General features: G+C 35.9%; 1 protein-coding gene across 1 annotated transcript in view; it reads right to left on the minus strand.

Annotated features, from left to right (window-relative positions):
• Positions 1-4019: 4019 nt before the first annotated feature.
• Positions 4020-16451, minus strand: part of mRpL47 (mitochondrial ribosomal protein L47) — a 90949-nt gene continuing 78517 nt past the window's right edge. The window contains exons 5-6 of the mRNA XM_090387995.1: positions 15376-15506; positions 4020-4447 (exon numbers count right to left, since the gene is read on the minus strand). Coding sequence (XP_090244121.1) covers positions 4183-4447; positions 15376-15506 — 396 coding nt within the window. The 3' untranslated portion in view covers positions 4020-4182. The remainder of the gene's footprint in view (positions 4448-15375; positions 15507-16451) is intronic.

Raw genomic sequence — 16451 nt, forward strand, 5'->3', positions numbered from 1 at the left:
GAGGGCATAAATTCAAATTGAGGAAAGACAGATGTAGAATAGACGTGCGGAAATTTGCCTTTAGCCAGCAGGTGGTTGGTTGGTGGAACAGACTTCCATCCCTTGTCGTGGAAGTTGATAGCCTAAATAAGTTTAAAGCTCAGCTGGACAGATATTTTGAACGAACAGAGGGGTGAAGTGGAAGTTTTTTTTTTTTTTTTTTTGGCTGATGTTGCATAAGCTTGCTTTCTTGCATCAAATGCCTCTACTGATGCTAATGATGTTTAAAATTGCAGTACTTCCCAGAAACTGGATCTGGCATAGAGTTTAACCTCTGCTAAAAAAAAAAAAAAAAAAAATGGGAGTCATAGCCTATTTCAAATGCTTCCACTTTTCTAAAAATATAAAGACATTTGTTCTGTCAAAAATGAACTGCTATCATGAAATGTCAAGCCATAGATCACAAAATGCAAGCAAGCCATGTTTACTTCTACTACAGTATGACTAGCCAAAATGATTGATTTTTGCAATATGTTGAAACTTTTCCAACAGAAAAAAATTAAAGCTTTTCCTTGAATTTATTTAAACTATCTATTAATTCACTTCCAAAACATTAGACAGAAGTTTATCTATCCTGCAATCATCCTTCAATTTAAAAATATGGCCTCTTGTGTGTGTCTTCCAAGAAAGAAGGATGCCATCAGCATTTCATTTACCCAATCTACTTAATACCTTAAATGCTTCAATCAGGTCTCCTCACAGGTGCCTGGTTTCTAGATGCTGCAATTTTCAGAACTGAAGTCTTCCTTGCTAAGGGTACCCTTTTGTGTGTCCCTGACTAATCATCCCTTCTACAGAATCCATAAAATTCCAACAGAACTACATCCTTCCTAAAAAAATGAGGCTTCCAGACCTGTATGAAGCACTCAAGATGTGAAAATTCCCATATATCACCAAATCCCATGTGTGTTCTAACAACCTGTCTGCATTGCACAAAATCATCAGACTGTACAATTACCTCTAGAACTTTCTCCACTACCTTGAGTATAGTACGAGACAACTGGTATGTTATTCTGGGATTGCTGCTAACTATATGGACCACCTTGTGTTTATCACTGTTGAACCTCAACTGACACTTCTCAGCTGTAATTTTTTAGGTCTTGTTGTAGTAGCATAACCTGATTTCTGTCATTAACAAGGCTGCCAACCTGTGTATCATCTACAAACTTAGACATTAAACTTGATATGCCTTCAATATTTTTAACACAGAAAACACCATAGTTTACCCATAATTTAACTATTAACTACATACTTAGTATAAAGGCATCGTTTAATTTTATCTCATATTTTGGCTACCTACACAAGATACCTCAAATAAATAACGCTTCTCTAGTAGAGGAAACTACTGTTATTCATTCTCAGTCAAAGGCTTACTCATCGCTGGGCAGGAAGGTACCCTGATAATGCAAACATGCCATCACAGTTGCAAAGTTAATTCCACGATATGAGAGATGTCAAACAGTGAACAGAATGATACTGTATTTAAAGACTAAATGCACAAGGCATAATATATGGGTTTAAATTAGCTCTATAATATCAGCATAGATACACCATAGTTTACCCATAATTTTAACTATATACAGTAGCGTAGCTACCATGTAGGCAGGCAAGGCAATTGCCTCTGTGGCCACATCTTTGGTTGTCTCCTGTTTTTTGCAATTTTCATTAAGCAGGGGCCCGAACACGTTCTTTGCCTCCAGGCCCGAAAAAGGGTAGCTACTCTGACTATATACGTAGTGTAAAGGCATTGTTTAATTTTATCTCATATTGCGGCTACCTTCACGAGATACCAGGCATTGCACAACTTTGAATAAATAACACACTTCTCTAGTAGAGGCGACTACTATAATTTATTCTCGGGGGGCACCACCACCACCACCCAGATGGCACGGTTTGAAGCTTGTCTTAATCATCGGTGGGCGGGCAGGTACCCTGATAATGCAAACATGCCATCACAGTTGCAAAGTTAATTCCACAATATGAGAGATGCCAAATGGTGAACATAATAATACTGTATTTAAAGACTAAATGCACAAGGCATAATATATGGGTTTAAATTAACTATATATTAGTGTAGATACACCATAGTTTACCCATAAATTTAACTGCAGGCACTGCCCGACTTACGTAAATGTTGCATTCCGCAGAACTCTACGTGTCGAATTTTACGTAAGTTGGAATTTTCCTAAATGCTTATGCAGCACTCGCAACTATGCTTGCTGAATTTGATTGAAGAAAAAAAAGAAATGTTCGATGAACATGTAAATAGAATTATTAATTCAATTTTTTTATCTCATGCATAGGAAAAATTACAAAAGTGCGCAATTACAAAAATTTCAAAATTATAAAATTACAAAAAAGGGAGGGGGGGGACAGACACAACGAAAGCAAGTTTTACCTTTCGAGCATCCTGCCAGAATCAATGTATCCAGCTGATAAGTACACTGCTGCAGAGGTTGAGAGCTGTGGAAATTTAGAAGGGGGTTTTCCAACAGATTGCAAAATATCTCTGCTGCTGCAGAGTCAGCTCTGGCGACTTCATTGCATACTTTAACATTGTGGAAACTAGTGTGATACTTGATCTATTAAACCACCCATTGTTTGCCACGAACTCGACTTGAGGTTTGCCATACTTATCCTTAATATCTTCATAAATACTTCTTGCTTTTGCTTAAATGGCCATTAGACTCAGGGGCACTCGCTTCTGACTCTGATTTTCCGTCGATTTTATTAATAGCTTTTCCATCTTCGATATAGCACCTGAACGGTGTTTTGTGATCACCAATGATCTTAAATGTGTTGATCCTTTAACATGATCTTTTACAAGTGTACTGTTCTTTAAAATAGCATTCACTGTTGAAGCATCGAGACGTAATTCTGGTGCAAGATGACAAACTTTGTCCTGCTTCATAATTCTTAATTAATCATCTTCATTTCTGAATCAATTTTGTTTCATTTCCTAGCACTGCCACCACTTGCACTTTCTGTTGGTTGCTTTCCCTTCACCATTGTACAAGGAGCATTCAAAATGTTACACCTGCCGCCAGCTCTTGGTATAATTGCACAATTGTGGTGCTTGCACCAAATGGAGTTCATATGTGCACCCCCTGATAGGCGAGTTTCGTTGATGTAGCGGTAAGTCAGGTCAGCTAGAATGTCACTCCAAGTTCAAGGTACGCAAGAGCAGTATGATTTTTGTGGGCGAAACACCTGAATTGTTTTGAGACTCATTGTGAAATAACGGCAGTGTATGGGGAAAATGCAATGTCATGACAAGCCATAGTGAAGTGGTGCCAGCAGTTTGAAAGTGGTCGCACAGAATTAATGGATGCTGATCGAAAAGGGAGGCCATCAACGTCGACCACTGCAGACATGATGCAGGTTGATGAAATGATTCGCAATAATCGAAGACTGACAGACGCAGAAATGGCAAAGGAGTTGGATATTAGCATTAGCATTAGCATTTCAATAGGCAGTGTTCATTCCATTGTCCGTGAACATCTTGACTATCGCAAATCGTGTGCACTATGGGTTCCTTGTTCAGGAGGAATATATCTGGATTTATTCCTTCTTGGAATCTTAAAAAAAAAAAAAAAAAAATGAAAAAACAGCATATAAACAGGATAGTGTTTTAAATAGAAGAGTTATAGATGTTGAAAAATATGTAGTTTATACATGGGAATAGAAGAAAAGTGTGTTAAGTGTTAAAAGCAGGATAGCACTATAAGGGGGAGTGTTAATAATGGGAGTTTACTGTATATGGTTTTAGGGCTAAAAAGATCCTATTTTGGAAATGGATGAAGGCTTTAACGTGCAATTCCTATACCAGCATAGCAACTGGTCCACATATTGCAACCACTGTTGCTAGAACAGATCACAGTTGTTACATGAGGGTCTACAGTATATAATAAACAAAATCACATTTCTATTAAAGTGACTACGTAGTAACCTATGTTAATATATAAGAAACACAACTAAGGTTGGTTTTTTGCAAACCAATACCAAAGCTTGCACAAGCTTTAATGTAATTCACAATAATATTTTAACATTTGCAGTCTAAATTATCTTACTTGACACCAATCTTTGCCAAATTATTTATCTATACAGTAAGAGCATGATAAAGTATTACTTCCTCTAAAGTAATCAATATTTTAAAGTTTTCTTTATTTGTTCAATATTGACATCAGGATACTCTTCTTGCACAGCTTCTTCATCCACATTCGGGAATGCATGTAGGATCCTGCGCACTTTGCCTCTCCTTTTACGCCACTGTAGATACTGCTTACCTGACTCTTTTTCCCTCAACCTTCGATGAAAATCTGCAACATCGGCATCTCTCAGTATGTGGTAATTCTTTGGTCTATTAGGGTTCATATCAGGTGGAACTACATGTTCTGTTGCTTTATATCTGTAAAACATACAAAACTATTAAAATACTATATATTGATTTACATGCTAACTAATGATAAAAATCAAAACCTCTTACCCCATTTTTAAAATACACACCATATATTCAGGTGCTTGGATACATGAGAGCCACCCAAACAAAAAAAGATCTCTTTCTATTTGGTTATAACTCACGATTTTTTTTTTTTTTTAAATATATGAACACTAACATGAAAGGTATCAGAACCTGTGGTACTCTGTGTGGGATGAAGGATGAAAAGACAAAAAGATATTTGTTAATACTGAAATCAAAGTTGTGCTGATTGTGATTTTTAGTAACATGCAAAGGAAGGCTATTCCAAAGAACAGACGGAGAGGAAATAAACTCTGAAAAGCAAAAATTAGTTCAGTGAGTCTGGACTCCAACTGTAAAAGGATATGGGCTAGTTGAGGCATGTGTTCAGAACAGTATGAAGAAAAGAGATAGAATTACAAATAATAAATAAGAAAAACCTTGGAATTCTCTCCAGAAAAAGCATGCAGCAGAAAAAATGAGTGACAAAGAGTGAAAAGAGTTATAAGATATCAGTTACTAACCTAGTTGTTTTTTTTTTTTTTTTTTTGATTTGGTAGTTATTGGCGCATCGGCTTCTGTGGCCATATTGCACCTCCCAAGGTTTTTGCAGTACTTTGATCCAAGCCCGAGGCGGGAATCGAACCCGCGACCTTTGGGTTGCCGGGCAGGTACTTTACCCACTCGGCTAGCCCGGTCGGCAAACCTAGTTGTCCTCTTTTGGATAGAACATAAAAGTCTGAGAGGTTTTTTGTGTATCATCTTGATGGAGTGGTAGTGGGCTTCTACTATTTTTAATATTTATTAAGAATACCAATACAGGTATCAAGTTTAACAACTAAGTTTGCAGTGATACAAAGGAGGGCAGAGTGGTTAATGACAGTAAGCAGGGTACGTTAGTTCAACAAAACATGGATAAATTAGTCAGATGGGTTGAAAAATGTAATTGAAGACATTGATAAATGCAAGATACTGCATTTTGATAGCATAATCCCAGAATAACATAGCATTTGGGTAGTACCAAACTCAAGATAGTTGAGAATGAAAAGTCCTAGGTTTAATTGTAGTCTAGCATTAAGTTCTCTGAGCAGTACAGAGGATGCTAGGACAGCTCATGGGGGTTCTGTCAATGATATACAGGAATTCTGACAGCAAAGACAGAGGCAATTATCCCATATCTTGAATACTGCATAGAGAGTTTGAAACATTTTAGGAAGGATGTAAACCAGTCAGAATAGATGCAGAAAACAGCAATAAGAAAAGCCGAAGGCACAAAAGGGTACTTTGCCCCCCCTCAAGACAGACAAGTTCTGTAAATTGCACATCTTGTTTGTTTTTGGTTTTTAAGAGCATCAGTAACTTAGACTGTACTGTTCCATTGTGCATTATGTCTGTACAAGTGTGTGTGTGTATTCATAGGCCAATTTGCACATGTGTGTGGCCTATGCTGAATCTGGAAACTATATATCGGTAACGAGATCTAACTGAAGTGTTTAGGACTTTAAATGAGCTGAATAAAGTAAATGCTGATGGCTTCCTTACTCTTTCTCAGGTGATACATACAGCAGGATATAAACTTAAACTGGAAAAGGATTTGCCTTCATCTACAGAAAAACTGACTGTTGGAATGTACTTTTGCTTGGAGTCAAAGAAGTGTTTCATTTGTGGAGTGTAATTTGAATAAATTAAAGCAGGATCTGACAAATCATTGGAAGAGATGGGTATACGAAGTGGGTAATTTTTATTATTTTTTTTATGGCTGAGCTGTATACACTTGCTTCTTCGCATCATAAGTGGATACCCCGAAAGAGTCTATAAAGCTCATTAAATCTTTTTTTTTTGGTGGGGGGTAATCTATAAGAATGGCATCAATGCCAATTTTAGTATTCCTAAATTACTGTGTTAACTTTCAATCTGTATCTTTAATTGTTGCCACTGAGGAAGTTTGGCTATAAAAAATAACATAAGTAATTTCTATAAGCCTATTCTTGATTAAGTAAGCATTAAAAAATGAGTGTAAAATCAACGATTTTCCAATAAGCTAACACAGTTCAACCAATTGACTGAAGTTAGCTAGCTTACTGGAATATTATTCTTTGTCCAATTTAAGAAAATTCTGAATGGTTCTAAAAGAGCTAAATATAAAATTTCACAAAACCCTTCACTGGAAGTCAGGTGGTTACAGACAGACAGACATACTGAAGATAACAAGCACTTTACACATTTGTGAATGTGCTTAAAAGAGGAAAAATCTTTTGAATACTATACTGAAATAATCAGTTTTAAAAAAAAGAAGCATGGAATAGTAAAAATTATATTACTCACAAACATTCCACTCACAGAAAAAAAAAATGTCTTCCCATATTTCAACGAATACTAACATATGAGGTAAGATTAAAAAGTTCAGGGACTGGCTTTGTATCTTGGAATTGCAGTGCAGTAGTGAGTCATGACTTTCACATGGTCAGTGGCTCAGTTACTGTTCAGTTCATCTTCAGTTATTGCTTTAAATCTTCTGATATCAGTGAAATTAATCTTGTAGGGATGAAATAGTAGTAGTGGCATGTGATGCAAGAAAGCAAGTGTGTAAGCTTATGCAGCATCAGCCAAAGAAAAAAAAAAAAAAATCACACCATTCCCTCCAAATGCCTGTCCAGTTCCTCCTTAAATTTATTCAACCTATGAACTTCCACAACGACAGATGGAAGTTTGTTCCAGCAATTAACCACCTGCTGGCTAAAGGCAAATTTCTGCACATCTATCCTACATCTGTCCTTTCTTAATTTGAATTTATGTCCCCTTAGGTTTGTAATCTGAACAAGTGGAAGGATCACATCAGAATTCAGCGTACTCAACCCATTCAAGGCCTTATACACTTCAATCAGATCACCATGCAGGTGCCTAGTCTCCAGCCACTGCAATTTGCAGAACTTAAGCCTCTCTGGTAAGATGTTATTGTTGTTATTTGGTTTTTAGGAGCATTAGCAACTAAGGCCATATTGCTCGGGGATATGCGGTGGTCATTCCCTGACCTTTCCGCATCCTCCGTATTTGGTGGTGACGGGCTCGAACCACGGTATAATCAAGAAGCGTGTGTGATGCACTGTTGCTCCTTCCCACCTGGCTACGGAGGCGCCTACCTCTCTGGTAAGATGATCCCTTCATTCCCTTCACCAATTTTGTTGCCCTTCTCTGTACACGCTCAAGCAAATCTACATCCTTCCTAAAATGAGACCTCCAGACCTGTATGCAGTACTCCAGGCATGGCCTGACCATTGCCTTATACAGAGGGACAATCACCTTTTCCCTGCTAGCAAAAATTCTATACATCATTGACAAAACCCCATGACCGGCCCTTGCAGCCTGTCTGCATTGCTCAGAAAACTTCATATCTGACAGCACAATTACTCCCAGGTCTTTTTCATTTTCTCCCACCTTAAGTGTAGTACCACACGGTACGTTTCTCTGGGGTTACTTCTACCCATATGCAGTACTTTGCATTTGTCAAGGTTAAACTTCAGTTGCCACTTCTCAGCCCATCTGCCCAAATTATCTAGATCCTGTTGCAGTAGCACACTGCCATTACTGTCATTAACAACCCTGCCAACCTTTGTATCATCTGCAAACTTCGACATTAAGCCTGATATACCTTCATCAATATCACTGATAAATATATAAAACAACGGTGGACCCAACACCGAACCCTGTGGGACTCCACTAATAACATTAGTCCACGAAGAGCGGCACCCACTGATTACCACCCTCTGTCTTCTCCCACTTAACCATCCTTTTATCCATTGTGGCAACTTACCCTTAATACCATTCTGCTCCAATTTGTACAATAGTCTTCCATGTGCAACAGTGTCAAAAGCTTTCCTGAAATCCAAATATATGATATCAAAATTATTTTTTGTATCCAGTTCCTTTGTAACCACATCATAATATCCTATCAAATTTGTCAGAATTATTGCTGCAGTCTTGTCTAGATGATCCTGCAATGCATCTTTAACCAGTGACTCCATTATTTTACGCGGAACAGAAGTTAAACTAACTGGTCTGTAATTACTGGCATCACCCTACGATCCCCCTTTGTGAATTGGGGACACATTTGCACATCTCCAGTCCATGGAAACCTCCCCTGAGTCCAAGGATGCTCTCATAATTATGGCTAAGGGTTTGCTTAGTTGCTTTGCCACCTCCTTTAATATAACTGGATAGATCCCATCCACCCCAGGTGCTTTTCTTATGTTTAACTTCAACAATTTCTCCTCCACTTTGCTATCAGTTATTACAAAATCATTAAGTATCCTGCTACAATTTGATAACCTTTTGCCATTTTCAAACCTTAATAATTCCTCATGTGTGAATGTAGATGCAAAATACTCATTCAGTTTGTTTGCTATCTGAGCAGAATCATCAACAGTCGAACCATCGATGTCAAGTGGACCAATCAGATTCACCCCCTTCCTTTAAGAGTTTATATAAGTAAAGAAATCCTTGCTGTTTTTCTTAGCATCTTTTGCCAAGGATTTCTCGTAATCTGCCTTCGCCTGCCTAACCTCCTTTGTGACCTGATTACAGACTAGCTTATATCTGCCACAGGCTTCTGAGTCGCTTGATAATTTATATGCATCCCATGCATTTTTCTTCTCTGTCATGAGACTCATTAGTTCATTTGATAACCATTTAGGCCTAAAATCCTTTATTCCACATTTCTTAAAATTTCATCCTTTATCTAACACTTGGTTTTCCAATAAATGTGCTAAAGCTGTTCAAGATAAGATTGTTGCATATTGCAGTTGGTTTTCATCTAAATTACCTGGTTCATTTTTTAACTACACCAAAACTTGCAACAATTGAAAAGCAGTTATTAATCAGTCCAAACTTGATTTTGAATAGGCTGAGTAGAACACTTGCTTTTTGTCCAAATGGTAGTCAAGCATTCTGAACTCCTGCCAAAGCTATTGGCTGTAACTTTTTTCTCTCTGTATTCCAAGGCCTGTTTCAAATAACACCCTCCAAATACTTGACGGTACGATTCCTGTAGATTTATATATTGCTTTTCTGGGTTTGATATACTACCTAAAACAAAGACAGTCTAAGACAATGATTGGAATTACGACTGACTCAGCCAGCGACTTTAAAAGGGAGAAGAAAAGGCTTTGGAAGGAATTTACTGTTGTCTGGCAAAAAAGATGGGATGAGAGTGAATTTGGACTTGTAACAAGAAAGTATATTGCGCAAGTGGAATTCTCAACAACAACTGGAGTTATTTCGTGGTTTAGGCCTTCTATGACAACTTCTTATCTGCTAACAGGGCACGGGACCCTCTGGGATAAGTTATTTGAGTGTGGTCTGGAACCTGATCCGTACTGCACATGTGGGGAATATGAAACGTGGATTCATATACTTCTGAACTGTCCATTGTACTCTCAACCTAGAGTGGATTTAATGTCTGCGGTTCCAAATTTATTGGAGAATAATGCAAATATCTTAGTTGAAGACCATGATAACTTTACTGCTCTGCAAACCTTCTCAAGAACAGTTTTCATATTGAGGACTCAGCTAAGAACTTCAGCTTCTTCTGGGAATTGACCTCACTAATGATCAAAAGATAAAAGGTTTAGGTGAAACAGAAGATTTAAGTTAATTGTTATTGTGTTGATTTATGTTAATTAATGTTGCATTCATTTATGTCAATTGTTATTATAAAGAATGGTTTCTGTGAAACACAAGGTTTATGAGAATCATTTAGTAGTTATCTCATTGTGCTTGTCGACAGGCTTGAAAGTTCCAGCGGACAGACTAGACAGTGTTGTTAATTGTCCATTGTATGTTATATATTGTTTTCTTAGTTCTCAGGAATTCAGAGACTCTGAGCATTTTTAAAAAAAGTATTGTATATCTGTTTAATATAATAATTACTGTTTCTCGGTAGTAGTGAGGATAATTTGTGGAAGTTCTCCACTAATAATTCACTTGTCGACACCCACTGGTAATTGCAGTACATCCGGTGGGTGCGGGACTTGTGCATTCGGCACAAATACATAACGTAAACCCAGGCCTGGAGAAGGGCACCAGGCAGCAGCTGTCTTATATTGGTGGTGGTAAAATACTTTGCATGTTTTTAGGCTAGATTTGTTGAGGTTCTATGCCAAAACAGATGAACTAGGTGGAGATGGGCTTTTGCCTAGTAGCCACCCTTGACTCTGGGATACACATATGCAATGCTTTTTTTTTTTTTTTTTTTGATTTGGTAGTTGTTGGCGCATTGGCTTCTGTGGCCATATTGCACCTCCCAAGGTTTTTGCAGTACTTTGATCCAAGCCCGAGGCGGGAATCGAACCCGCGACCTTTGGGTTGCCAGGCAGGTACTTTACCCACTCGGCTAGCCCGGTCGGCTATATGCAATGCACCAGGAGGTCAAATATAATATAATGTCATATGTGTATAATGAGAATGTTAATGTATATAAAATTGTATATATATCTTCATGTAAGTATTGCATATATATGTAATAATTGTGTGTACAAATAAATGGAATGGAATGTAATTCCAACCTATGTTAAAACCTGATGGCGATACTGTCTCCTCAGCTAAAAATAATGCTGACTCACTAGCATCCTACTTTTTTTCTAAGTCTTGTATTATCAATCTTGGTAACCCACCTGCTATTCTATTTCCAGTATGCTCTCCTCAAAGTTGGCTTCCACCAAAAGGACACCAGAATTCTGAACAATCGTGATGCTGAGAAAGCTCCAGGTACTGATGGCATTCCTCCACTTGTTCTCAAAACCTGTGCTCAAGAGCCACCTTCTGTTCTGTGTCGCCTTTTTACAGTTTCTTATTCCACTAGTGTTTTTTCCTTCTGCTTGGAAATTTGCTCATAGCCAGCCAGTTCTTAAAAAGGGTGACAAGTCCTTCCAATCCAATTATCATCCCATTGTACTTACCTCTATTCTTTCCAAATTAATGGACCAACCCATTAACTGCCAACTCCTAAACTATCTCGAAACCTTCCATCACTACTATAGATTCCATCAGTGTCGATCCACTGGTGATATATTGGATTATGTGGTCCATCTGTGGGCAAATTCAATGGAACAGCTTGGTGAAACTCAAGCAATTGGTATTTTGTGTTTGTGGTTTTTGAGGGGGGGGACTACCCACAGAGAACTTATTCCAATAACTTGCTGGCTAAAAAAAAACTTACTTTTCTTTCCTCAAATTTCTCTTTTCCATAATTTGAATGATTTATAATCTTTCAAATACAGGGAAAAAGATTTAGCCTAGGTTGAGATACAGATGGGGAAAGAGATTTATAATCATTCATAACAGTAGAAATTTCTCCTTTTCATTTCACTATCTCCTCTCAGAGACTTACAGGCCTAATTCAGATCCTGCCCACTTGCTAAGCTCTGTTGCTGACATATTTAGAGTATTTCCTCATATGGGCACCCATTTACGGATCTCACCAATTGTGTAGCCCAGCTTTGGACCTTTTGAAGAAGTGCAATGTCTTTTTTAGTGTATTCTTACAATTGCCTTATACAGTGGGACAATAACTTTCCTATTTCTAGAAGCAAATGTTCAATAAATCATTGATAGGACACAATGGGCCTCCCATGCTACACTGCTCGTGTTCGTGATGTAATTAACATTTAATTATCCAAGAAGTTGCTAGCAAAATTGGTATTTCCTGTGGGACATGCCAAGTTTGCGACTTGTATCCTTCCTGATAATAACAGAGAGTGGCAAGTTCTCACACGTCAGATCTGCATCAAATGCTGCTGATCTACAGTTTTTTCTTCTATGATTAATGGTGAGGAATCATGGGTGAACGGCTTTGCCCCCAAAACAAAGGCCCAGTTCTCTCATTGGAAGACTCCCTATTCTCCAAGACCAAAAAGCAAAACAATCTTGATCAAATGTGAAGATCACGTTTAAATTTTTTGACTTGTAGAGCATTATTCACTTTGAATTTGTCCTGCATGGTGAACCAGGAATAAATACCACAAAATGGAAATGGCCACAATAGTGGGCTCCAATTAACCGGCACTTGCACCATGGAACATCCCTGCACATTCGGCACTTTTCACCCAAAAATTTCTTATAAAACACTACATAACTTTGGTGTCCCACCACCATACTCACTGGATTTAACTTCATATGTTTTTCCCTCCACCTGTTTCCCAAGCTTTAAAGTCCACTTCAAAGATTACAGTTGTTACACAGATTTACAACAACTGAGGAAATTATTCACAGAATTATTAGTAATTGCAAAAGAAGCCTACAATAAAACCTGCATTAAGCCATCTCGTGGGACTGCCAAAAATATGGTGCTTAAGATGGGTGGTTTAATAAAGGGTTAAACCAAATTTTGCTAATTCAGCTATTTTTATTAAATTAAAAAAACAAAATAACATTTAATTATATTATTATTAGTTTAAAAATTTTCAATTATTTTGTAAAAAAATTTATGATTTTAAGATTTTAGTTAAGAATTTTTCTCATATCATTTAATATTGAATCTTCAAAATTTGCTAATTTAAACAAATTTCACTATACCCTCAAGACCACTGAATTCTTTTAATTTTCTGATACATTTTAGAGCCTCTATTTTTTTTACTAACTGAGGTTTATTTTCAAGCAACTCTTGAATTTCTTCTTCATTGTCACTGGTAAATGAACTTTTCTCACATTGATATAAGATTTCAATAACAGATTTGTCCCAATTAATGGTTACAATATTCATTTCACACGTTAAAAGGGCCTTTTTCTAAGTTTAAAACTTACTGTACTGAGCAGCCAAGCAGTTCCTGGTAAAGTTCAACACAGCCTTCTCTGGCATTTTTTCATTTGGCAAATCAATCAAGTTTAGGTAAAAATTAAAATCCACACCTTTGAAAACAATTTTCAATATTTTCAGTTTTAACTTCTGACAAAGAAGAGCTTATCCAAAAAATCTGTGTCCAATAAATTTATGGATTTTAACAATTCTGGTCCAATAATTTCACTACTGATGTTCATTTGGCTTAAGATATATGAGAATTATTACCTTCTAAAATTAATTTCATTGCTTGTATTATGGCTTGTTCCAAGAATGTACAATTAGGTGGAAAGTAGATAATTTTTACATGCTCTAATGTGATACTTCAATTTTTATGTACTGAAGCATTATTCACAAAGAGTAAAACATTCCTACCTTCTTTCCTCATTTTATCATCAAGGCTTTTAATACAATTTTGGAATATGTCAGTTGTCATCTATAACTTATTGTTATGTTCATAAAATGTTGGCTATTTTTCTGACTCATTTTTACAATATCTGTTTCTGCCATATTTTCCAATAACTATTAATGTTTCTTTTTCACTAAGAACACCGGTTAAACAACACAAAGCACTTCTTTCTTTATTTTGTTTTATACAATGTAATTTCTCTTCCTTTACCTTAAAAGATTTTTTAAGCACAGATTTAAAACAAAGACCTGTTTCATCTAAATTATAAATATCTTTAGACTGATACCCAGCACAAATGTCCTCCAATTTTGTTTTTCAATTCATTAACAGCTGCCAAATTGACTTGGCCATCTTCCACAGTGTCACAACCAAAAAAAATGTTATACTATTTTAAAAATTACAGAAGCCATTTTTAAAACAGCATAACAATGGGAGCTTTATAATCATTTTATTTAAGTCAAACAAAATTTCAAGACTTTTCTTGGATTGATGGCTTAGTTATAGGTATTTCTTACATGACAGTCAACAAAAACTTTAACATAATTTATTAATTTCTTCATTACATGTTGATCTGTATTTTCTTTTTCTATTATCAGGCAAATTCTTATAATATTCAAGTAAAATGTCCATATTTTTTGGATTTGAGTTTGGCTGACACCAAATTTTAGTGCAATATTTTTAGCACTCATAACTTTCCTTTTTAATTCAATTACATCTATTCTTTCTTTTAGAGGTAAAACTGGTGCTTGGACATTTTTCAGCACTGCACAGTACCAAACTGCAAAGTGGTGTGCATGTTGCAGTTACAGTACTTTGCTCCTTTAGGAAACATATAAATAAAAATATCTTACAGAGATACAACACATGATGTCACATGGTATTTGTCACACGCACAAATTCCTTATTCATAGTTGCTGTGATAGCACTGTACTGTAAATTAGTGTTTAGCATTAGCATTAGTAGAGGCATTTGATGCAAGAAAGCAAGCTTATGCAGCATCAGCCAAAAAAAAAAAATAATAAATAAATAAAAAATAACAACTTCCACTTCACCCCTTTATGTAAACAATACCTCATTTGGAAACTATAAGATATGTGTTTGCTATAAGATACTCAGTTTCAAAGTTTATTTTTAGTACTTAACAGTATCATCATTTATATTTTTATCTTATGGTATCATTATTTCCTAACGACGATGTAAAACCTTTCAAAAACATACAGAATTAAATCTGCTGACAGAGGGAATGAATGCACTGCTTGCTGCTTAATAGAAGTGCTCATAAGAAACATTTAGCAAGATAGCAGTAAAAATCTGCAGGTTAACAGAGTGTGACACTTAATAGGAGCACCTATTAAAACAGGTTTCACTATATCAGGAATGCTTCCAGAAGTTTAGAGCAGTCTCCATGACACTGCATTGCCATTCCAATTCTGGAATTGGCATATACAGTGTCATGGAGACTACTCTAAAGGAGATCCATCCAAATAGCTAATAAGCTTCATCGTTTCCCAAATATTAGTTCAATCCCCAAACTTTTAATCATATCTTGTATGCATTTCACTTTACTTTCAGTATACTTAAATTTTCTTACTTTTAAGTATATATATATTAAAACAACATAATCAAAACAGCAATTACATATAAGGCATTCCTATCCTATTAACCCAGTTCTCCTTAGGTCTTTCTCCAGTTTCCCCTGTTTCAAGCAGATGATAAGCACGATTTCTTTCTCGAACTACATCTTCCAAATTCTTCATACTCTCTTCAACCTGTAAAAATGATTTTAAAAAAATATGTTAAAACTCTTCCAGATTGGGCAACAGAGAAAATTAAGAAATACTGATATCTTTTTTTTTTTTTTCCTTTCTTTTCAAATAAATACTCTTTAAGCAAAAAATATTAATATAGTACTGTATATCTTTATATCATGAGTATTAATCAACTTTACAAAATGGTGAATTACTGTTCTTAAGTTACTTGTGCTTTGTACATTGCACTAATGTTTTCTGATATATGTAGTTAGGAAACATTTTTCCTAGATAACGCAGGTACTAAAGCTGAGAATTAAAGATAACTCTGCATTATAGCTGAACAGAAATATACTGATGTAGAACAGAATTTGGGAAAGACATACTATAATATAATCTAATGTATTTGAGTCTACTTTGTTTCCATCTTCTTTAAATTTTGAACTACATCAGTGGATGAAAAATACAATGGTGTGTGTGCATGTACACTAGGAGCCAAAATATGACATACAAAAAAGTAATCACTACCTGTTGGGGCAGGAGAGGAACACGTCTACTGACTTGACTGCTAATCTCAAAAAGAAATGCCATTTTACTGATTTTTATCCTACTTTTCAGTATATAATACAGTTCATTGTTTAAAGTTAATTTAATACTGTTTCTGAAGAATGAAGTAAAGTAGTTTCCAATAAGTTTAAATACAGTAGAAATTGGATAACTTGAAGATGAAGGGGCATCAAAATTATTTCAAATTATCCAAACTTCAAATTAAATAATTCAAAATTACCAATATTTCAAGTTAAGCAACTAAGCTCCACTGTATGTTATAATATTCTTTTCCAAATTCTAAATCAATAAATTTCTATTCATACATAATTGTATACAAAGGGTACTAGGAAAGTTTTGCAATACAGCTTTGTTTATTTAATTTTTTCAAAGTAATTTCCTCTACATTCAATACACCTC

This window comes from Mastigoproctus giganteus, chromosome 13 (genome assembly GCF_048544385.1).
Source record: "Mastigoproctus giganteus isolate SK-2022 chromosome 13, ASM4854438v1, whole genome shotgun sequence".
NCBI classification, from domain to species: domain Eukaryota; kingdom Metazoa; phylum Arthropoda; class Arachnida; order Uropygi; family Thelyphonidae; genus Mastigoproctus; species Mastigoproctus giganteus.